The following is a 23,985-nucleotide window of genomic DNA, read 5'->3' as shown; positions in this document are numbered from 1 at the left end:
ATTAGAACATACCACCTATACTGAAGAAGGATGAATATTCATGAGAAAATGAGTACATACTGACTATTAATGTTGTATTCAAATGACTTTTATAATTCACAAAATAAAAGAGAATAAGGTAAACACTGAGCTTGAAAACTGGCTTTTGACTTCTCTTTGGAAAGTCCAAATGTTCCAGACTGAAGTCAACTAGTTACCTCATTTTGAGCACAACTGCACTTTTTCAGGGAAGCTAATGAAACAGGCATAAATATGACCTAGAGCAGCCCTCTGAGCAGCCACTGCCAGCTCAGTGTTGGCCACAGTCATTAGTGAGGATCTGTCCCTAAGCAACAATTAGAGAAACATTACCTTGATTCCGAGTTCCTCGCTGAGGTTTATGAATAAATACTCATATCCATAAGCAGCTTTGCAGTTCAGCCACACAACATGATTACGAGACAGTGAGGTCCAGCTCCTTACTAACTCCAAGATCCCATTTAAACATTCCTCCTGAAAAGTGTAGAAAATGCTGTCAATCATCTTGGAAGGTACTTCCAAAGTGCTGTGATTTAGTAAAGAAAAATGTCATTGCCTTGCTAGGCTTACCTAACAAAAGACTAGTTAATTAATTGTTTTAAGAGGCTTTCTTCTTAAAAATTTAGTAGACTTACCCGGCTTGGTATGTGATAAAATTTGGGGTCACAAAAAGTAGTGTCCAAATACACACTCTGGATGTCTTTTACCCTGGAGGACAGAAATGTGATATCAGAATAAACATTGCATCACAGTGCTAAGATACAACACCACTTCCTTTCTCTTCAAAAGGAGGTAATTCCACCACTTAATTACAAAGAATACATCAAAGGGGGCTTGTAACTGCAGTATTGCAATTATATTTAATCCAGAATAAAAAAAGGAGGAAAAGATAATGAATACCTAGCCAAATTGTCCATGCCATATGATCTTCTGCTCTTTTTATATCCTACAAATAGCTCACCTGGTCCCTGAATGCAAAAGTTCCATTCTGGCTGCTTCTCCTTTTGCAAGCCTGAAATCCCCTGTGTACAACACAGTGCCATTCTCACCTTCAAACAGAAACCTGCAGGCAGCAACACTTGGGTCAAACTCCACATTAAATTGCAGGTGGTGAAACATTTAAAGTTTTGAAAGGACATACATGACTGAACCTGGACAGTGACCAGCTGGCAGAAGTGTCACCACTACATCTTCTTTCTGGAAGAGAGGGGTTAGCATTATTTTCCCATTGAAGTAAGTACCACCAGTACTTTTGTCAGCACAGTGAGAGCAATGTATTACTCCCCACAGCCTCCTGCAGCATTTAGCATTGCTTTTAAAAACCAGAGAGTCTCTTCACACTGCAGCAACCACTAAAGAGCAACCACCATCCTGTAATGGCAGAAGAGAGGACCAAGTATTGTTTGATGCTTATAAAGCAAGTAGGACACAAGACAGTTTTACTTCCTTGGTGAGCAAGTACAGAATCACAGAATAGTTTGGGTTGGAAGGGACCTTTAAAGTTCATCCAGTCCAACTCCCCTGCAATAAGCAAGAACATCTTCAATTAAATCAGACTGCTCAGAGCTTCATCCTGACTTTGAATGTTTCCAGGGAAGTATCCACCACATCTCTGGGCAACCTGTTCCAGTGTTTAACTATCCTCAATGTAAAATTCTTCTTTCTTATATATAGTCTGAATCAACCCTTTTTTAGTTTAAAACTATCACCCTTTTTTCTGTCACTACAGGAGAGGAGGGGGCACATACATTTTAAAAATAGCTTGTGCACTTTGGATGCTGCAGCTGTGTTTCCTGTGCTGATGTAAACAGCATTACTGTCCATGATTAACACATGAATTTTTTTCTCCTGTAACTTACCTCACCAGATGTTTCATCTTCTAAAGAAATCTGAGTTGGAGTTTCAACTTCCAATGCAACCTGTAAGAAAATGATCAATTGCATTATAGGATTTACTGAGGATTCTGTTTCATGTTTATGTCTCAGTATTCATGATGCAGACATCTCTAGCACTCACCATGGCTAATGCTAAGCCTGTGAAATTAAACTTATTTTCCCATTGTAAGTCATAAATTTCCATTTCCAGTGGAATAAATTTTCCTACAAGTTATCTAAAAAATAAATAGAGATATCTCAACCAAGGTGTGCATGCCTAAAAAAGTTAGAACATGTTGGACTTCTATCAGCAACAGCTCTTGTTCCTCTGGATGCAACACATGCTTTATTTTTGGATAACTGCAAAACCCAATCCCACAGCAGTGGATCTTGCTATCACAGCTCTGTGCTGCAGCACTCTCCACTGCCCTCTGTAACCAGAAGCAGAGTCCACAAATCACTGGGAGCATGTATTCCTGTGTTTGTGCAGAGATAATTATTTTTATTTCTGAAAAAACTTCATGTTCAATTTCATAATGCCTGAATCTGCAAAGGGAAGGCAATAACTTCAAGTCACACCTGTACATAACACTGATCCCTTGCAGTCTGGCTCCAAACACTGGAAATCATGTAAATTCATTAAGTTTTTCAGCGATTTTATACTCAAACTTCATGTCATAGTCCATTTTCCAAAAAGCAAAAGAAAAATCATATAACTTCAGATTATATCAACTCCAAGCAGTAAGAGACTTTAAATGAAGCAAAAGAGAAATAAAGGACAGAAGCAAAGAGACATGAACAGGTAAGGAAATTAATGCAAATTCAGATGTACAAATGATCAATGAAAAGATGAAGGTCATGTAAAGCTGAAGCTGAGAGAAAATAAAAAAAAAAATTGTGGGGGGGAAAATAAATAAATAATGAACAGCAATAAACCAATCCCACATAGCAAGCAGCTGGAAAGGCACGTTGTTGGAAGTACTTAAGCCCTGAAACACTGTATCAACACCAATATTTAGACACTCCTGGAGAGGAGAGAGCTGCTTTTTTTCTGAGAATCACTGCTTGGAAAGTGCTATTTTCAAAATAAACACAAACTCACAATATGATTCTCCCAAAACTTGTATTTCCAGTTAGTCAACAACAATTCCTTAGTTACTGGTGAGCAGTATAGTTTAACTTTCAAGCTGTGAGGAGACAAAAAACACAGATAAGTGTTTTTTAAAGTAGATACAAGGAACAATCTAACGACACATCAGCACCTGGCACCCAGTACATCAAACCCTGCACTCAGAATCCTCTCATGTGAGGAGACCTGCAGAGCTGGAAGCCTGCAGGCTTCTCTTCAGCACTGCAAACTCAAAGCTACCCCTGTGTGCCCCTGCCAGCACAGTTTTGTGCAGGCACAAAGGCAGTGTGTGGTACAAGGGCATGACCAATCTTGTTTCTATACCCCTGCACATGGCACTTGGGACAGTCAGCACACAGCAGAACACAAAACACTCCTTATGAAGCCTGAGCTCATGCACAGAGACCTGATGAGCAAAGAGATTCTCTGCTTGCATCAGAGCAGATGCAATATCTACCCTAATAAATCAAAGGGAGCCTAGGAACTGGTCCACAACCTCCCATTGCCACATTTGATCATCCTCATGGTGAAAAAGGTGTCCCTTGCCCTTTCTTTGTGCACTTTTATGAAAAGTCTGGCTCCATCTCCTCTATCCTGCAAACACTGATACATGATTGTCTCCTACTGCTAAGGCTGAGGATATCCAGCTCTCAGCCTCTCCTTACACATCACATGGTCCTGGCCCCAGACCAGCATGATGCTGACCAAAACACCTACCAATTTATCATCCAGAGGAGCCTGGGACTGGACACAGTACCCAGAAAAGTCTCACAGATGCTGGCCAGAGGGATAACTGTCTCCCCTCAAACAGCTGGCTACCTGCTTGCTTATAGACCTCAGAGAGCACAGCTGGCCCCTTGAGTGCACAGGCACAGCACTGTGTACCAGCACTTCCTGGGAATAACAGAGAGTGCCTCATGAACGTCATGGGGTTCAACAAGGCCAAGTGTACCCGAGTCTGGGCACCCCCTGGCATCAAAACAGACTGAGGGATAAACGGGTTAAATAATGGGATAAATGAGTTACCCCTGCAGAAGACTTTGGGGTACTGATGGATAGGAGGCTGGACTGAGCCAGCAGTGTTTGGGTTGCATTTGCAGCCCAGAAAGCCAATCTTATCCTGCAGTGTGGGCAGCAGGACAAGGCAGGGCATTCTGCCCCTCTGCTCCTGTGAGCCCCACCTGCAGTGCTGCATCCAGCTCTGGGGACCCAGCACAGCGAGGACTGCAGCACCTCTGCTATGAAGGCAGGCTGAGATAGCCGGGGTTCTTCAGCCTAGAGAAGAGAAAATTCTGGGGGAGACATTTCTACTACCACTTGGTACTTAAAGGGGGCTTTTAAGAATCACAGATAGGGACTTTCCACAAGGATATGGTGTGGACAAAGGAGGGGGGGGCTGACTTCAAATTGAAAGGGGGGAGGTCTAGATGAGATGCAAGGAAGAAGTGTTTAAAAATGAGTGAGGGTAGTGAGGCACTGGAACAAATCGCCCAAAGAAGTCGTGGATGCCCCATCCCTGGAAGAGCTCGAGGCCAGGTAGGACGGGGCCTTGGAGCGACCCGGTCTGTTGGGAGATGTCCCTGTCCCATCCCCATCATGGCATCATGGCAGCTCTTCGCGCTGTTTTTGAGCAGTGGATTGGACCAGCCGCTCCCCGAGGCCGCCCCGCCGCCAGCCCGTACCTGCCCTCCAGCCTCCTCTTCAGGGCGGTGGCCCGCAGCCCCTTCATGTGATCTGGGGAGAGAAGCAGGGGGTCAGCCCGGGGACACGCGGGGCGGGGACGGCGCCGGGGGGCGCACGTGGTGGGGCGGACAGACGGCGGGGGGACGGACAGACGGCGGGGGGACGGACACACGGTGGGGGACGGACAGACGGCGGGGGGACGGACAGACGGACAGAGGGCGGGGGAGCCCGGCGGGCCCTCACCCTTGTGGCAGTGCGACAGGAAGAAGGCGCGCGCGCGCAGGTTGTCGCGGTCGAAGCGGTCGATGGACACGGCCGGGTACTCACGCGTGCGGCCCCCGAACCGGCTCATGGCGGGCGGCGCGCGCTTCCGCCCGCCCGGCCCCCAGCCAATCACGAGGCGACCCCACCCCTCGCCGGCCTATCAGCGGCGGGCACGGCCTTTTAAAGGGGCCGCGGCGGGCGGTTGCCTGGCGACTGTCGGCGTCGTGAGGGGACAGTCGTGAGGGGACAGTCGTGAGGGAGAGGCCTGTAAGGGGACAGCCGTGAGGGGCGCCGCCATCGCGCCTCGGCCGCCGCTCCGCCCCAGAAGAGTCCCCGTTTCTGTCTCTTGAGCCGAGGTGGGCCGCCTTAAGCGCTGGGTGGGCGGGTTATGGCCCAGGCGGGCGGAGCAGGGTGAAATTTAAGGTCGCGGCGCAGTTACGGATGCAGACCGGGATGTCTGCCTGAGCACCTCGGAATGTACAAGGAACTGTCGGGTAGAGGAGGTAGAAGCCACTGCAAAGAGGGGAACTTAGATTAGATTTTAGGAAGATTTTTTTTTTACAGTGCGGGCGGTGAGGCCCTGGGACAGGTTTCCCAGTGAGATTGTGCTGCCCCGGGACAATTCAAGGCCAGGTTAGATGGGGCTTTGACCAGCCTGATTTAATGGAAAGTGTCCCTGTTCATGGCAGGGGGTGATGATCTTTAAAGTCCTTTCCAACCCCTTGCCATCCTATGAAATCTCTAAGTGTCTCTTCTGAGGCCCCAAGCGCTGTGTTTGCTGGCTTGGGTTAAGTGATGTAGAGGTGCAGCCATCTCCTCCCGCTGCTCTGCCCCAGGGCCTCTCCTGCCTGGGGACACGCAGCTCCTTGTCCGGCTGAGGATGCAGCAGCGCCCCCGTCCCCTGGGCCTGGCCCTGCTCTTCAGCTTCACTTTGCTGGTGAATTTGACTGTGCACCCTAGGTTCACCAAAACGGGTGAAGGTGCAGACAGCACTCCTCCCCAGCTCCAGGCACACAGGCTGTGACCCACAGCCCTGCTCCACCTGCTGACATGGAGCCCCTCACTTATGACAGCCCTTCCCCAGTAGCTATTTTTTCAGGACATGTCCTGTTCCAGTGGCTGGAAATTTAGTACCCCCACCTACAGGCCAGAGGTGCTCATACCCTCAGCCTGACTCCAGGAGTCATCAGTGTTAACTCATACACAGGTCTCACCAGGAGCTGGCACTTTGTCCTTGAAGCACACAGACATGTGGAATACAGTGTTTATGCAAAGAGACGGTTAAGATTTAAGATAAAATTAGTCTGTGATGATCAGGTGTGGGGCTTAGCTGGGTATGTAATACTGACTGGCCCTATTGTACACAGTACAGGCTTATTTATACTCCTTTCTCTCTGTTTCCATCTTTGCTTCTCCTGCTCCTGCACTTTCCTCACAGATCTCCACAGTTCCATGGATTCCCACATCTCTCCATGTTTGAGTCCCCCTGGTTAAATCTTACCAGTGTAGAGTCCAAGTTGATCTCCCTGGGTGTCATTCCTGTAGTTTCTTGATATCCCATCTATTAGTGCTAGCGTTGAGGTTTGTTTATCAGTGTTTGTTTTGCCAGGTCCTTGTCTCTGCATATTTTGTTTGTTTCCCCCTTTTCCCCAAATTTCCCAATTGACAAGGTCTCTGATCAGAAAACCTTGCTGGAATAAACATTCTCACACTCTTCACATTCCCCATAACTGACCAGGTGTGGTTCTCATCATCACTTTCCTCATTTGCTGCTCAGGTTTGAGTCCCCATATATTGTTTTATGGCTTCCTCCCTTTCCTGTAAGCCTGTGTTGCAGTGAAAATGGTCCCTGAGCAGATGCCCCAAGGGAGCAGACACTCTCCTCCCACAAACCCTTACAGCTTGTGTAACTGTTCAGGAAACCACCATCTGAGCCCAGGCTAGTTAGGATTCCACAGTAATTATGTTATGATTAACAAAAAATGTGTTCCCAAGGCCAAAGTACTAACTGTTTACCCTAAATTAGGAATAGGCAAACATTGTCATCTTAGCAAAGTCCACTTCACTGTTCAAAAATTTAAATGAAACCATTAATATTAAACTGAATATTTTCTTACCATTCTCTTGTCTTCTTTATTTGCTTTTATCTCTCTGTTGACATTGGTCTCTTCCCCGAATTCCTGGTTGGAATACAGCTGTCCCCTGCTTTGATACAATGAAAACAGCTCTGTGCCTGGAACTTGGACACACAATAGACAAAGAGTATAATTTTTAAATAGCAGCCCCAAAATGAGATACTTTCATTATACAAAGTTACTAAGCTGGAACTTTCAATATATGATCTTTATTTTTTTGGGCAGGAACACCTGTGGACAGGCACTGTGAATCAATGGTGACTGACAAAGTGCCAGACCTACCCACATGTCTCGAAGAAAAACATTCATTAGGTGAATCCAATACATCCTGTAAAGAAGTACTTAACACTAATGACATGTAAGTTATCACAAGACACTTAATTTCATTATAGCTTAGCATTTATTAAAATCTAATGTTTTTGCTAATCATATTGACTGTCTAAAGTCAATATTGACTGACAACAGTTCTCATCAAACACTGATGAACAAATACAGAGCTTGAAAAATCCTGTGATGGCTCCAAAAGAGCCCTTTGCAGCATAGGAGAAAAATAAAAAAAACTTACATTGAGATAGCTGTCTCAAAGACTATCCTAAATTTAGAATAAAGATCTGGGCTTATTGTGTTAATTTGTATTTGATACCTCATAACCAGGTGGGAAAATTATGTTTTTTCTTTTAGTAAAAAGCTACTTTCAATTGCAAAATGCTCTGGTGCCTGATAAAAAAATGGTTGGAGTACTGACCTGCAAGGAATGGTTTAATGTTGCTAGAAAAATGCCTTTTTACATATTTTTACTGATCTCTAATAAAGTGTATTTGATGAGAGATGAAAGGCCATTTCTTTGCCTCCTGATGGATCTCATGATATCTCAGATCACATTGTGATAACAATAATTCTTGCTAAAATTTTCCCAATGGTTTTTCTCCTGTGGTGCGAGAATTTATTTTTCCGATTTCTGCTTTTCTAAAAGACTAGTGGCATTTTGCATTTCATAAGATTTCAGCAATCAACTTTTCAAGCTCCCTGTTGATGTAGGAACTTGCCAAGTAAAGAAATTGGGCAAGGTTTGAAGGCAGCATCCTACCCACAGGGAAGGGGGCTGCATTCATCCTCTCGCTGCAAAATCCAGCAGCTTTCATTCCTTGGAGATACTTTCCTAATTATAAAAATGAAGCTTGTTGACATTTCAAAAGTGGGAAAGGGCTCATCTCTGATCATACCTGCTAGGCATGATAGTGATGTGTGTGTTTTGCAGTAGCAACAAAAGTTCTAATTGAGTAGTAAAATAAGATATGCTTAGGAAAGCAAATGCAAGAAATTCAGATATAAGGCAGAAGTCAATTCTTTTTATAATGTAGTTTAAATCCATCCCTGGTGAGTATCCACTGTCTGCAATTTTTTAATTGCTTTTTTTTGTTTTAGTTTTAGTTAGTTAGTTTGTTTGTTTTCATTTATCTATTTGATTAATTTTCTTTCCATTTGGAGTTTCAGCTTGTCCCAGTTCTGCTCTTTTCAGGTTTAGCAGTTGATTAACCTGTTTGCTATGTCTCAGCAGACTGAACAAATGGGTTTTGTGTGAGGAGGAAGTCAGGTGCAGTCAATTTGATTGGGCAAAGGTAGAAAGGAGTGAATTCTGGAATGCTGTGTGCCTTGTCTCCTTATCCAGTTTGTCTCTGAAGACCTTATCTCTGTCATTGGCACTGTGGCCATGTCACCGAGTGTGCATTTCTCCTTTCCCCTCCTTTTCCTCATTTCCCATCCTGACTGTTTACTGTTGTTCAGTAACAGCCCAGATCTTCATTCTATGGTTCCCAGTTCGGTGTCACTTCAGGAGGAAGAAAGAAAAATCTGGTCATCTGCCTGCCCCAAGGAGACAGCAACTGCAAACATGTGAAATTCAAAAATACTGTATTTAATATTTTTTAATGCATCAATACGCACAATTAAATTTTAGTAAGGTTGAGGGAAGATGTTTATGGAAGTACAAATGAGTTGAGTTTGTTTGAGAACAAGTAGTGCATTTAATTTTGTTCTAACTGCTTATAACTTTCCTTTTTTAACCTCAGACTTTGACCTCCGTAATTCCTTTATTTTAAAATTTTGTTCTATCCATTACTCTATGTCCCCAAAAAAATCAATTGCTTTTGTCTTCTCTATTTAATTTTTTAAAATCTAATTTCAGGAAGATGTCTGAAGTTTCCAAAGTCATGACTAAAGCTGACATCAAACCAAAATCTATGCATCGTGCCAAAATATGGTCAGATGATGTAGAGAACTTATACAGATTTCAGCAAGCTGGATACAGAGATGAAGTGGAATATAAACAAGTAAAACAAGTTGATAAGGTAAGATTTAGAACTTTGTGAGAGTTACTACTTTAAACTTCTCTGTCATGTGAAATGATTACATAGAAGTGGAGGTGCTGCTTATTTTCTTTCACTTTGGCTAAGTTCTGGTAAGTATGTTCCTCACAGGTTTGACTTGATTTCTTGAGCTGTTGTTAGCTGTGTAGAATAACTCATTTCACAGAAGTGAAAAAGAAACACTACCCAGCCTGTGTTTTGTTCCCCCTCTCTGATGCACTTAGAAGTATCCCAGATGTCTTTGAGCAGATGTAGCTGATCTCCAAAGGAATAATTCAGAGGGAAGAAATATTTCTGAGTGAGTTCTCTGAAGTTTCCCCATTAGTCTGTCAATAGACTTGATAGGAAACTCTTAGACTGTCCATGGAGTTAACAGCATGTCAGTAGAATTTGTGGGAAACTTGTAGATGTCCATGGAGTCAGTCCTGTGTCATTGCTGCTGCTTCAGTTTGCAGTTGGGTTGTGTGCTATCACAGTTGGGATTTGTGCACACTCAGAACTTGGCCTCTATCAAAATGATGCCCACAATGGGAATATTTGATGCCAGCAGTGCTAAAGGCTCTTGTCAACACCAAGGACTTGTGCCTCTGCTCACTACAGTTGGTGATGATGCTCCTCAGCACATCAAATGAGCTATTGAGAAGTGACCAGATATCCAGTGGCTACTAAAGGTTCAAAATAGTAACCAACAGGTTAATACAACAAACAATATATCATTTTTATTACAGCTCTGTAGTTTATCTTCCAAAGTAGCAATTACAGTATGAAGAACACACTTCTAAAAGATGTTGACCAAGAAACTGCAGAAAGTTCCAAGAAACTCACTACCCATCCAATTAACTCAAAACACAGCAAAACACATTGAAGTACACAATAAGATACTGTTTATTATTTTACCTTGAGCTCTGTTACCATTGCAAAGGCTGTGGTATAATTTTCAGTAACTGCAGAAGGAAAACACATAATTATTGTGGTAGGATCTCTGTATTTAAGATTTATGACAGGGCACAACCACTGGCAGTTAAACCCTGATGAAAGTTAAAGAATACCACTGACTCATTGCAATGTGAGTGTACATTCTGTTCTAGTCTGCCAGGGCCTGGCAGTCATTCTCTTTCAACTTGCATATTCCAAAATGTCTTGTTTAGTCCATATGAGATTTCTATAATGCAGTTGTTAGTAAAGATGCAGTTATAATGTAGGTGGAATGAATCTTAAGGCTGTTCTGTTTAGACAAACAATGCAAATAGCACAGCTGTATGCCTGAAGTCATCAGGTAAGAGATGAAACCACTTCTAGGGCTCTCCAATTAGATAATGCTCTAGTCTGATGTCCTGTTGTCAGCTCTGCCTGGAAGAGAAATAAGATACTTGTCACCTGATTTTTAAGGATTAGTTTAATCAGAAGCAGTCATAGATACTCAAGCTGAAAGAGCTACTAAAGCTGTTGAATGTGCAAATGCTGAAGCCTTTAAAGCTTTGCACTGTGGAATAGCGAAGAGCACCAGGGTGATGCTGGGTTGATGTGGGACTGATACCACTTTGAGACTAATACAGTCTGCAGCTTACTTTATTTTCATGAAATTTCTAATGAAAAGTACATTTTTCTTGGTCAAAAGGAATTGAAAGAAACCTTTAAGTGTACATCATCTTACAGAAGCAGACTCTTGCAGCCTCTCAGATTACTGAATAACTGAATAGCATCGATGTTATATTCCTAAACAAGGTGTTTTAAAAACTTTGACTTGTCTAATTTTAAATTAGCCTGTTAAATATCTTTAGATTCCTATTTCTAGGCTTTTCAGATCACATAACTTTATAGTAAACCTGAAAACTGGTTTTTGTCATCTTGTTCTCAATCTGTTTTTAAAAGTTCAGCAAGTTAATAGAAAAGTAGTATTTAGATGCAAATGAGTTTCCTATGGAATTATACCCTGTGCTCCTTGCAGTGTCGTGCACAAACATCATTTAATGTGAACATGTTCGAGTGATTTTATATCCCTTTTGTTCTACTTGTAGGTAGAGTGCTGGCCAGAAACTGGATTTGTTAAGAAACTTCAGAGAAGGGACAATACATTCTATTATTACAATAGGCAAAGAGAATGTGAAGACAAAGATGTCCGTAAAGTGAAAATTTATCTGTATTAGTGTTGTTACTGTTCTGGTTGGTTTGTTTTTATAAGTTGTTTCTTAAGACCTGCAAGTAAATGAATTGTGTAATCTGTTGTCTTAAGTATCCATGTCATGCTTAGATAGAAGGTGAGCACTGGAAATATAGGGAAGCCTCAACTATAGAGATAGAAACTTCACTTTTTCATTCCTATAACTAAAAGTCTTATTATTCTTCATTTTCCTGGTTACAAATGCTTCAACATAGATCTAAAAAGCTGGTAAATGGGCATCATATATTTCAGTTAACTGTATAACATCCATTGTAAGTATAGGCATCAGTCTTTATTCCAAACAAATAATCTTGTTGACACTGGTTAATGTCAGCCACAGTCTCTTGATGTAGCTAAGGGTTATGAGACTCCAAAGGGCCACAGTGAGGCCAGAGCACTGACTTAACATTTCCTTGGAGCAGAGCAAGAAAAACAAGCAAAGAGTTGAAGTGAAGGATGCTGAACAATCAAGTAACAATGGCCAGTGCTGAGCTGCAGATATAAAAGCTGATTATTGTGATAGAGAGAGTGACAACAGAAATGTCCTTCTGCCTATCCCCAAAGTGTTTTTGTCAGGTGCCACTATTAATTACTCAAAGAGGAAGTATTAATTGACTTAGTAGCATATGCCTTCTTGCAGGAGTGGATTGTGGATTCACAGGTGTTGGGAGCATGCAGTATAAAACTCCAGGGGGAACATGAAATCCATGCTCAGCAATATTCAGGGGAAAGTGACATACACAGATGATATGTGGATTTCTGGGCAGAATTTATCTCATCTATCTTCTAATGTCATATTATCAACATCCACACCTGATCCTGTCATTTGGACAGCCTTTGTTCTGAACTGAGAGAAGCTCTTAAGGGCAGATTTTTTTCTTTTAACTGCAGCTATGTAACATTTTCTTTGAATGTGCTGCTGTGACATCAGCTCTGCAGTAGCTGCCCAAACCTGAGCTATTGAGTCACTCAATGAAGATGAGAGACTGTACTTACCTTCACTCATGAGAGGATTTAATTAAAATACTTTGAGATGCCAAAACTCTTGATAATTGACCAGTAGAATGGATTGTTTTTATGTAAACCAGTAGGTGTGTTTGTGGTAGTTACAAAAAATTTTTATTGATATTTCCTGTCTCTAGACTGTTGACCAAGGTTTTCTAAACTTAGTTTTAGGCATGAACTAGCAGTATACATTTGACCACCTATCTTATGGATGTTTTTAATTTATTTGAGCCTAAGGTGGAGGCAAACTCGAGATTAGAAACAGAGGACTTACAGCTCCTTGTGGAAATAAGTGGCATGGATGCAATATATAAAAGACCTCATTGACAATAAGTGGTGATGATCTCATCCTATTTAGACTATTTAAGTAGTTTTAGTTTAAATTTGTGTGAGCTCTGTTAGAGAAATGACTGAAAGATACTCTGAAGCAACAATAAAACTTATATTCCCAGAAGGTTTTAATGGCATATAAAGAGAGAATTACTGCAATGTAGAGAAATAAAGCATTGCTGCAATGAATGTCACTTCAGCCTTTCATTATGATTTATTTTATGCTTAGAGTACTCTCCATGTACTTTTTTAAGGCAGGACTTTTTTGCCTACTTTGCAGTTAAATAGTGGGAACAGAGCAATTACCAGAAAACCCATCTATTTTGTCACTTTAGTTTAGTGGATCTCACTTTGTTATAGATTCCTAAAAACAAAATATTCCAGTGGACATAAAAACAGCCTTTAAAGAATTTCACAAAATATAGATGTGTTGTATAGCCAGCTCAAATTTATTGTCAGAAATTATTGCTATCAGCACACACAGAAGAAGTAAGAACATTTGGTACAGCCATTTTCTCAGTCTATAAAAAAGACATAGTTGGGCATTCGAGAATAGGAATTAAAACTGCAGGTAACTTTTTAGGATTTAATGTGGATTTCTTTCCTCAATAAAGATTTTTAAAAGTTGAAACATGTATAAGAGATGATTCTGGAATTCCCTCATTTTGTCTGACTAGTACTCAATATTTTTGCAATATTGCAGGATGCTTCTGTCTGTATTTTAAAACCACGAGTGTCCATTTCATGCAGCCAATGGATATTTCACTTCAAAGAATGGCATGGGAATTCATGCTCTAGTTTGTATGAGTTGACAGATCCTTCCCACTTTGAGAGAATGAAATACCTAGATATTACTTGCATTTTTCAGCATTGTCAATGTGAAAAAGGTTGAATGTCTCTATGGTATTTAAAGGATTCACAGGATGAAAAAGAAAGACAAGCCTTGTAATTAGTAAGACCAGTTTACAGAGATGGCCTTTGTCAATACTGTGGTGAATTTGGGAGTTCTCTCAGCTCGTTAGTGAAGCAGCAAGTTTTGTACTGGCAGTGTTGGTTTCAGTTATAATTGTCCTTTGACATCCCAGCTCATGCTAAACTTAAAGTAATGTGACTTCTCCTCCAGCCTGCCAAAGTTCCTCCTGACTGGGCTTTGGCATTCAGCTGTGCTGGCTGAGTGTGAACCTGATACTTGAGCACCAACAAGGTTTCCTCTGCTGCCTGTGTGCTGGATGTATCTCTCAGGTGGAAGAGCTGTCAAAAGAACTCCGTGTTTCCTCTTATCTGATACATCTGTAACTGAAATAGTCCTACCTCAGTTTTGAGCAGGTGGAGAACAGTGAGCTCATTTGTCACTTAAGCTTATGAAGAAGTATCAGAAATAAGCAATCTGAGGAAGCTGTGCTTCATTTAAGGGTGACACAACAGTACTTATCAGCATAAATAATTTCTGAACATCATTATGCAAACTCTTTTACTGAATTTTAAAGATCTAAACCTCCTATCTCAAGTTTTATTGCCTAGAGATAAAAATACACGTTATTTTTCTGTTTTGAGTCTCAGTAAAAAGTAATTCTGTAAAAAATACTTTCCCAGCTACTTATCTGTCAGTATTTCTCTTATCAGGGAATACTGTACTGCTCTCAATGGCCATTTGCAGCAGCTCAAGGAATGGCTGGTGGCAAGGCTCTCTGTTAGCTTGCAGCTGCCTAAGTCTGATCTACTTGGTCTAATTCTAATTCCCTTCATAGCTTTGTACAAGAAGAATAAATCCTTTCTGTGCCTGTTGAAGCTCACAAGAGTAAGGAAAACAAAATTCCAAGACCTACTTTTCAGGCTTTGTGTTTGACTGCTACAAGTGAAATGGCAAGAGTGCAACCTTTGGTGTTCTAGGCTGGTGTGCTTTGTTTTTCAGGCTTTACTGGAATCATTATGGAACAGTATTTTCTGGCAGTGATACCATGGCTGTTTGATTGCCTTACAATCACAGCAGCTCAAAGCTCCACACAGAAGGATGGTAGAACTGTTTTGATTTTCACTTAGACATCCGAATGCACAGTTGTTTTTCCATCCCTGAAGTTGAACTTGAACCTTAGATTTTCAAATATGGTTCCCTTGTTTCAAAGTGTTGAAAATGGTTGGCCTCAAACTCATTAAAAACAACTTTCTAACTCAGCAGCTGTTGGTGCTGCTTTTCCTCACGTTGTCAATATAAATGGAGGCTGCCTGAAAGCAGCTGGAATGGGGTTCCCCTGCGCTCCTTGCAGGTTCTCTCCTGGTTGCACTGAATTTATTTTATTCATTAGATCTGCTTTCTCAGTAGTCTGCCTGTGCTGAGCACCTCTTGGCAACTTTAAAAAACAGAGGGTTTTTTATTGTTGCAATTGAGACTTTGCATTTAAGTCTGGAGCATAGCACCCTCACAAAAAGCATTTGGGACTGTGACTAGGGAATGTCTACTAACAGCAGAGTTCCAGAGTGGCACCCAAAAAATCACTGCAACGTGACTTTGAACAAACACAATCATTTTTGTGGATGCTTTGTTCTGCCACTGTATTTATATCTCTCAGTGTTGAGATAGAGTATCTTTGCTACTTTTTGCTTTTGTGGCCCTTTTCCCCCTCAATACTCTTCCACATTTTCTGCCTTCACAGGCACTCCACACTCATGGATCCCTTGGAAAGCCTGTCCAGTGTCCTCTATCCTGGCTCCCTCAACCAGCCCTGGCTCAGACCTTGGGTCTTTTCCAGGGGAGGCACACAGCAAAGGTAATTAAGGATGGGATTTAATAAGAAGGCAGACTGTACTGCATGGATCAGGGGCCAGCCAGGTGATTGTCCTGCCCAAATGCTTGCTGTCATGTCTGATCCCTCCAGCCTCCTTCCTTGTCATCTTCCCATGCATGTTCCATCCTGATTCTTCCCTTCCTGTGTCTTTGGTCATTTCCATAAACATCATGTAGCAAGTTTTATTCAGTCCCCCAAGCTCCCTCAAAAACTCCTCTAATTTCACACTAACCATGTTTTCTCCATCTTACCGGTTACAATATTGAGGCAGATCCTCTCCAAAGCCAGAATAGCTCCTTGAATGGTCCATCAGTCAGTGCCTGACGAGCTCTGACTTCCCCACTTGTCTCTGTTCACCTGCTCCTTAATGGTTGTGTGTTCAAATCACCGTTTTCCTCGTTATTTGTTATTTCTGTGATACAGAATAACCAAGCAGTTTACTGAAGCAGGTGCTCCCGGTTTCACAGGTCCTGTGTCAGGCTCCCCGGGGCGCGTGGCTGCGCTCTGGGGCCGGTGTGGAGGCGCCCAGGCACCGGAGCCCCGGCAGGCGGCAGCTCCGAGCACGGGGAGATACGGGAGAGGGAATGCCTAGAGGCAGGAGGAGGAGGGGGAAGGGAGGGAAGAAGGGGACGGGTTCAGGGAGAGACGAGCAGGTTAAAGAGTCAAACACAGACATGCATCATCAGCATTTTGCCAGCAATCTCGTACCCACAGAAACCTCCTCCCCTGCTGGCAGCTCTTGCTGTTAGGGCAGTAGATGTGGTCCCATCTCCTCGCTGCAGATGTTCCTCCTGTCTTGGCAGGAGCACCCAAATACCTCATCCAAGGGAGAGCTGTCCTGCTCGGGTGGATTAACTGCTGACAGCTGCTTGGGTGACAGAGCAAAAAGCAGGGAGACTGGATATATGGCAGGCTCTTCATGTTTGCCTGGGGTGTCTAGAGGATGTCTGCTGTGCTCTCCTGGGGAGCATCCTCGTGCCAAGGACATGATGTTTCAGCCAGCGCTGGGATGTGAGTGAGGAGGAGCCAGCAGGTGGGCTGTGAGTGTGAGGAGATAAGTGCTAGGATGCTGTGCCCAGGGAGATGGGCTGGAGCCAGGCACACACAGCACAGGGATGTGTTGGGCAGTGTTTCTGGGGAAAAGAGCCTGGTGGCCCTGCAGATCAAGCTCTTTCTGTAGCTCTGGTTTCCCAAAGCTACAGATAGTTGGAGCCCTTGGCTCTGTGGTGATTACAACCTGCCAACTCCTATCCTAACCTCCCTAAGAGATACATGTCCATCTTGTTCAGAAGGAACTTGAGTCACAATCCAGAAGGACCCTTCTTCCCTCCACTGGACCCTTCAAAAAGGAGTTCATCTGTGTATCAGAGCTGAAAGATCATTGTTTGGAGGTGATGCTAATTAAAAACATGAAATATCTCTTTGATTGCCTATCACTCACAACTTTGGTCTCAGCAAATGAGAAAGATTACCACACTTGCAACTACAAAGAGAGAGATTTATTTAAAACATTGGTAGATTAATATTTTGTCAGACCAGAACAATATTTCAACAGAGAAGATAGGAAGAGAGATGACAGACAGATAGATTTGAAGGATGAGTTCAGAAGAGGTGTTCAGAAGAGATATTCATTGCCATAGAATGTATATTGCAAACAGATTATTGAGAATGCAAGGTAACAGAAACAGAAGAAATATAAAAACTTAAGTATGTTATAGACATTAACAAGACATTAAAATGTCTTAACTTAGGGAATCTTAACTTAGGAATAGCTTCTCTGTTATTTACAATCTTACCATTTATGTCCATCAGAGGGAAAAACATCACACCACACATTCATATTTCCTGCTTTACTATATCAGAGCAAGGTAGTAGGATCCATCTATAACAGATAAAATAATTTACCATCGGTAGCTGTGGAGGATGTGAAACATCACCTGCTAAATACAGACATTGTCAGTTCAGAAGTCGTGGATCATGTACACTTCCAGTCTTAAGATCAGTAGCTCAGAACTCTAATTTCACTAATTTTAGATCTTAACAAACTTTGGAAAACTGGAGAGGTGCCAGATGGAGGGTCAGCATAAATTAGTACTTAAAAGGGAATGATATGAGACTGGATAAACAGACTCTGATCAAGGATAAATTAATGAAGTAGTTACACAGAGACTGTGTCAATAGAGGTTAATAAGTATTTTCCACTGTGCTTCACTGATCACACACACCTTGTCTGATACGGACTAGGTGGATACAGAGATGTAAGACAGATGCAGAGCAAGCAGAAGTTTCGTTTCTGGAACATTATTTTACTGCCTGAGGACTAGCACTGTTTCCAAACACTGTCATCAGCCTCAGCCCAGAGTTAGCTGACTGTAAGCAGTGACTTGTGCAGTGGGAGACCCTGAGATGAGAGCTCTTACCTCTCACTTGGGATGGAGCCCTCTGCTCTCAGACTCCATGAAATCCATAAACTTTAGTGAGATAACAGCTCCCTTGTGCAAATAGGATTTGCATGCATGACTTGCTTTTCAATTGAGGTTGTAGTCACTGCAGGTTTTGAATTGCACATGCCCATGGAGAAGAAAAAAGCCTGCAGTTGGGGCAGTGCCAGCTGGAAACATTTCAGCACAAGAGGCAGCAGTCTGGATCTTAGGCAGATGTTTTAGCCAGCCTCTGGCTAGCCATTGTAAAATGGAGCATGTGCCTCAGGAACATCATGTTTTGGGAAAGAAAATCTCTTTGTCCTGGATGTGCTTGGCTGACAGGTAGCCTTGAGGTGGCTTTGGAAGATAGATGAGACACATAGAACCTTGCTGCTGATGGGATGACCTCTCAAAGCTTGCTGTGGGCAAAGAAGATTCTCCAACTCACCTATCTGCAGAGAATCACAGAATCCTGCATTTTGAGGCTTGTGGTATTGCCGAAGGAGAGCACATGCACATAATAAGGAAGGTCAAATAGGTGGATATTTTTCTTTTCTGTTCATCCCATCTATGGAAGCTTAAATGATAAGATGAAAATCCTGCAAAATCAGGTGGTGGTACATCTGCTCTGTGTCCTTTTGCTATTCAAATTAGCTTTTTTCTTCTTGAAGATCAGTACCAATGCAGATTTCCCTGTCATGTTCCTGCCACCCTTGGTGGGGTGAAGGGTGATGTCAGACTTGCAGATGCAGCAGATGAAGGGCTGTTTTGCTGTTCAACTGCTGTGTAAGGACCAGTGTCACACTGAGCTCTGTCCTCTGCTCTTCAAAGGGGTGTTTTGAAGCATCCCCACAGCTGCTGCCCCACTTACTGCCTGCCACCAGCTCAGAGGAGCAGTTGGTAAACTGCTTATACATCTATCAGAAGCCCAGGAGGGAAATTTGCATTATATATGCATACACGTGCATATATTAATGAAACATTTATCTTTGTGAAGATATTTTTTCTCAAAAATAAAAAAATATTGAGGAAAATTTTCTCTAAATCTGTTGAACACTGCTGAGATTTTGGAGCACGAGGGAGAAGATGGGAAAGCTTCTGCAATATATTAAGTAAGATAATGTGAAAGGGAGAATCCACAATCCTCATAAAACTCAAATGCTGAAAAATCCACAAGAGAATTAAGATTATAATAATTAATTCAGACAATAGATCCTTGAATGGGAATGTGTCAGCTTCCTCATTTGCTCAGTCTCTCATCTGATCTCCAAGAGCTAAACATAAATGTAGAAAAAGTGAAGTGAAATAGTTTTTGAGAACAGTTTGAAGCCTTTTGCCTGCATTCCAGGGCTCAGCTTGGACTCCACGGGCTGAGGTTTGCACCGGATCTGTGAGGCCGTGCCTCCCTCTGCTGACTGCCTCTCCAGTTCTCTCTCCATGGCTGCAAATCATAAAAGGCTCTGGTTGTTTTCCCCCTCCTGTTGGGCTGATGTTCCTCCCCATGTCCCAAGCAATGACAGTAAAGCTGTTGGATAGAGGCTGCTCACATCAGCCCCACAGTGCCAGTGGGTGTCACCTCAGCAGCCCTGTGTTCCCTTTGTGGCACCTGCCCCACGGGTCCCAGTGCCACTCTCCATTAACTCTAAATTAAAGCAGCCTTGTTTAGGAGAAAAACTCTGGAAGCAGTAAGGCAGAGACTCAAGGAAAGTTACCATAAATTGAGAGATGCCAGCAGAGACCTTTGGCTACATCACTAGGTTATACTTGGAGTATACTTCACTGAATTTTGATTTTGTCTTTTATGTTTTTAATTTTTGGGGTGGGGGGGTTGTGTTTGTTTGTTTGTTTAGGTTGTTTTGTTTTGTTTTAAAGTTTGAATATATCTGTAACACCACTTGGTACCAGTTTTAAAATCTTTTGGTCCTTATAGGCAGCTACTAAGTAAAACTGACTGTGGGAACTGCAAAACTTAAAGGTTTTGGATTCTCTTCTCCTTTCACACACTCTCTACAGAAACTTCCTGTTGTCTCAGCAGAACTTGTGCCTCCAGCAAAGGCAAGAAATGTACAATGTCAGCATGGCAGGATTAACTGAAAATCATGCCCCTTGCCCTGGGGGAGGACCATGCTGGCTGTCCTCGAGCTGGCTGTCCCTTGATGATCTGCCAGGGAGTAGAGAGTAAAACCCAACTCTTCTGGGATGATGGAGAGGGATCTCAGTGTTGTAAACATCCTCAGGTTGGGGGCTGATAGAGATGAGATTAAAGTCTATTCTAACAAACCAAGTTTGTTAGTCAGGCTTCCTTTGGACTTGACAACACAGAGGAAAACAGCTCTTGGATGCTCCAGGAATTTTGTGTTGTGGAAGCTTTGTTAGAAAGCTTCGAGGAAACTGCTGTCCTTTCAAAATAAAGTGTGCCAAGTAGAATAGCCCCAGAGCCATCATGCTGGGACCTGGGGGCTGATTTAATAGTGCAAAAAACAATTACCAGGCTGTAATCAGTAACAGCTGTGTCGGGAAACTGAAATCGCTACAGGGAAGGAGACAGGACAGCAGGGTCTGCTCTTGCAGGAGCTGAGACTAAGATAAATGGCAGCAGAAAGCCCCTGCTACTGATGAATTATGGAATAAATTGATGCATAGAAGCCCCAGTGCATTAGATCACTTGAATGGACACACAGAACATCAGGGAGCCAGGTCAATGTGGGGCTGAAGGCAGCACTGCCTGCCCAGATGAGATACTGACCTCTACTCTGGGACTCCAACAGCCAGCTGGTGAGTTACAGAGGCAGCAGCATCAGTGGCAGTGATACATAATTAGCCTTGGAATATATTGAAATTTTCATATATGTGCTGAATTAAACCTTCACCTAGAGTGCAGAGAAAAACACATGATGACTTTCATATAAATAAAATATTAGTCAGGAGAAAGCATATAGTCTTTTATAGTCTGTGGTGCTGATGTTCTGAAGAGACTCCAAAGCTCTCTTCAATTTACAGCCCAAAGCTGTTTCTAGGAAGTGATGCCAGGAATATTTTTGAGGAAGGAGAGCTAAAGCTCAGCATGTAAACCTTGGAACTGCAGATGCAGCCAGCTGTGATAAATGTATAACCTACTAAATAAGACCAAGGGAGTTGTGTCCAACCTGAGCAGCACAAATCTTTCCAATGTTTAACCATCCAAGATTTCCTTTGATATTATTTCCTCCATTAAAAAGAAGGCTGTTTTTTATTTCAGACCCGAGAATCATAGGTACTTTTCACTGAAGACTGATATACTTACTTTGAATCGTAGAAAGAAGTGGATCTGTTTGGTCTGTTACATTAGTGGTTCCATCAGACTCTCACTCATCAAATTAGAGCTGCTGTCTACTGAGTGACCACATCACCCAGGAAGCATTTTGATGCACAAGTGAGTGGTCCAGGTGGGAGAGGAGTAGATTGGTTGAGAAGACATGTAACACTTAAAAAACAAGATACTATAACAAAGCATGGGCTGAGAAGCAAGTAACTCACCTGCCCCAATATTCACTGATTATGTGTAAGTAACAGTTTGTGATTTTCAGCAAGTTTTGCCTGTTTTGCATTTGTTCTGAATTATTCAGTGGATGTTGGAAGGTTATGTCCCTTTGTCCCACCAAGCCATAACTCCAAGTATAAATGCAGTACGTGATGCAGGGCACTCCCACAGTCACCCCCCTCCAGCACTGCCATGCCCCACCCAGACCCTACAACCCCCTCACTATGTAACCTGGGCACAGCCAGAGCCTGCTCAGGAATAGAATTAATATCAAGTACTGAAAAAGGAGCGTAGAACCAACTGTTCTGTAGGTCAAGAGCACTTGTGTGACAGGAAGCCACATCCTTCACACTATGGGATTGTTTTTTTCCAAGTGGCTCAAGAGGACATGAAGAGTCTCTCCACTGAGTCCTGGAGACTCTTCTTCCCCAACACTTACCTTGGGAATGACTGCTGGAGGGTTACAGGAGGCCTTTGTACCTTCCCACCCACTACTTCAGCTCAGGACACAGTCAAGCTGATTGAAACTGTGATAATTTTCCACCTTACTTGAATTCAAGGCTTGTCACCTCTGCGGCGGCGGCGCTTTGGTGTCCGAGCACCTTGAGCACAGGTGGGGAGCGCCCGAGCCCTGCGTGCACAGCACGGCCCAGGCACAGCGGCCAGCAGCACTTGTGACCTAAAGTGACAGAAATGTTTCGCAAGAGGAGCGGCTGATTTCACTGGGCTCTTGCTCAACAGCTGGGGAGCTCCCACGAGCCGTGACCAGTGACCTACGGGGGACCTTGGATAATGGGGGGTGACAGGAATTGGAGCCATCAGCAGAACAACTGCTCTGACAGTTCCTATCTGCAGCTGCTGTTCTTCTTTCTGGTCTTTTCACCTGCAGACCTGGCCTATGAATATTTTCTATCCAGCAAGAAGGAAATGGCCATGCTATTTCTGCTAGATTCCAGTGGTATTTAGGGGAGTTTGTCTTTTAGGGCAAAAAGCCCCCTGGAATTCCTGGGGAGGTGCAGGGAGAGCAGGGTTGGGAGGAACCACAGAGCTCATTGAAGCAAAAAACTTAAAATCTGTCCTGGAGGCTGCAACATTTAATACATCTTAATTGGATTATGTTCATACTAAATTGCACTTGGAAAAAGATTGTATCCATAATGGTCTGGGGATATCCAAGAGAAAAGCTATTTTCTGAGACCAAGTGATTTAAATAGAAAAAATGAAAACAATTAAAAGGTAAAAACCCTCCAAACCAATAAAAATTAATTTAAATGAAAATAAATTAAAATGTAAATAAAAATATAATTAGAAAATTAGCATAAATAAAAATAAATAAAAAATAACTACAAAATAATGCCCCCAGGCTATCTCAGATGCAAACACATCAGCAGCTCCAAAGCAGCAGCAGTGAAAGTGCATGGGATAACTTCAGCTAAGGAATGTATACAGCAAAAGTGTTTCATTACCACCAATCCCAGCCCCAGGAATATTCCCTCTCTTTTATTTAGTTTAGGTGGGTAACTCATGTAGGGGACTGGGAAGAGCATGTGCAAGTTCGTTTTTCAGCTCCAGAAGGAGAGGAGAGGAGAGGAGAGGAGAGGAGAGGAGAGGAGAGGAGAGGAGAGGAGAGGAGAGGAGAGGAGAGGAGAGGAGAGGAGAGGAGAGGAGAGGAGAGGAGAGGAGAGGAGAGGAGAGGAGAGGAGAGGAGAGGAGAGGAGAGGAGAGGAGAGGAGAGGAGAGGAGAGGAGAGGAGAGGAGAGGAGAGGAGAGGAGAATAAAGTAAAAATCAAAGAAATTACAAAATAAGTAAATTACATCAGCTACAAAATAAAGGTTAGGCTGGATGTCAGGAGGTTTTACGCCCAGAGGGTGTCTGGGCACTGGAGCAGGCTCTGCTCACAGCACAGAGTCTGGCAGAGCCAGAAGGGCCTGGACACGGCTCTCGGGCACAGGTGAGTGTGGGGTGCCAGGAGCTGCGCTGGTGTTACTTGTGGGTCCCTTCCAACTCAGGATATTCTGTTTCTGTGATTCTGTGAGAGTAAAACACAATAAAGGAAAACAAAATAAAAGAAAAAAGAAAAAGAATAATGAAATAAAACCTATAATAAGAAAAATCAAATCGAATCAAAACCAAATCAAAACCAAATCAAGCTCCTTTCTCCGAGCTGCCGTATCATGATCCCTAATGAGATTTGCCCAAATACCGCAACTTTGTTGAGCAACAAAAAGGCGCGGTCAGCGGCAGCGCGCTGGCCCCTCCCCTCGCCGCGCAGCCGGGCTGGCGGCTCCGCACC

The 23,985-nt window shown here is 42.9% G+C and overlaps 2 protein-coding genes across 7 annotated transcripts in view; one reads left to right on the top strand and one right to left on the bottom strand.

Moving 5' to 3' along the window:
- The window catches only part of DCLRE1C (DNA cross-link repair 1C), a 119,394-nt gene extending 112,227 nt beyond the window's left edge, over positions 1 to 7,167 (bottom strand). Inside the window, exons 1-9 of one of the 3 annotated variants that reach the window (XM_079304356.1) lie at positions 7,086 to 7,167; positions 6,470 to 6,538; positions 4,704 to 4,755; positions 2,995 to 3,079; positions 1,878 to 1,937; positions 1,160 to 1,215; positions 980 to 1,081; positions 654 to 726; positions 352 to 492 (exon numbers count right to left, since the gene is read on the bottom strand). In XM_079304356.1, coding sequence (XP_079160482.1) covers positions 352 to 492; positions 654 to 726; positions 980 to 1,081; positions 1,160 to 1,215; positions 1,878 to 1,937; positions 2,995 to 3,079; positions 4,704 to 4,750 — 564 coding nt within the window. In that variant the 5' untranslated portion in view covers positions 4,751 to 4,755; positions 6,470 to 6,538; positions 7,086 to 7,167. Of the gene's footprint in view, positions 1 to 351; positions 493 to 653; positions 727 to 979; positions 1,082 to 1,159; positions 1,216 to 1,877; positions 1,938 to 2,994; positions 3,080 to 4,703; positions 4,756 to 4,947; positions 5,195 to 6,469; positions 6,539 to 7,085 lie in introns of those variants that run through there. The other 2 variants (XM_079304355.1, XM_079304357.1) reach the window with 2 other exon arrangements.
- On the top strand, positions 5,206 to 23,203 carry MEIG1 (meiosis/spermiogenesis associated 1). 4 transcript variants are annotated; one of them, XM_079304384.1, is made up of 5 exons: positions 5,206 to 5,324; positions 7,329 to 7,461; positions 9,289 to 9,451; positions 15,617 to 15,730; positions 22,433 to 23,203. In XM_079304384.1, exons 2-5 carry the CDS (start codon positions 7,358 to 7,360, stop codon positions 22,454 to 22,456), a joined length of 405 nt encoding a protein of 134 aa, XP_079160510.1. In that variant the 5' UTR covers positions 5,206 to 5,324; positions 7,329 to 7,357; the 3' UTR covers positions 22,457 to 23,203. The 4 variants fall into 4 exon arrangements, with proteins under 4 accessions (XP_079160510.1, XP_079160509.1, XP_079160512.1 ...); XM_079304383.1 differs by lacking the exon at positions 22,433 to 23,203 and adding an exon at positions 20,185 to 20,335; XM_079304386.1 differs by lacking the exon at positions 22,433 to 23,203 and adding an exon at positions 20,102 to 20,335.
- Positions 23,204 to 23,985: the final 782 nt, after the last annotated feature.

The sequence above is a fragment of the Erithacus rubecula genome (genome assembly GCF_903797595.1).
Source record: "Erithacus rubecula genome assembly, chromosome: 4".
In the NCBI taxonomy this organism is placed as follows: domain Eukaryota; kingdom Metazoa; phylum Chordata; class Aves; order Passeriformes; family Muscicapidae; genus Erithacus; species Erithacus rubecula.
Note: the sequence above shows the minus strand (reverse complement) of the source record. Positions and strands in the feature narration are given on the sequence as shown.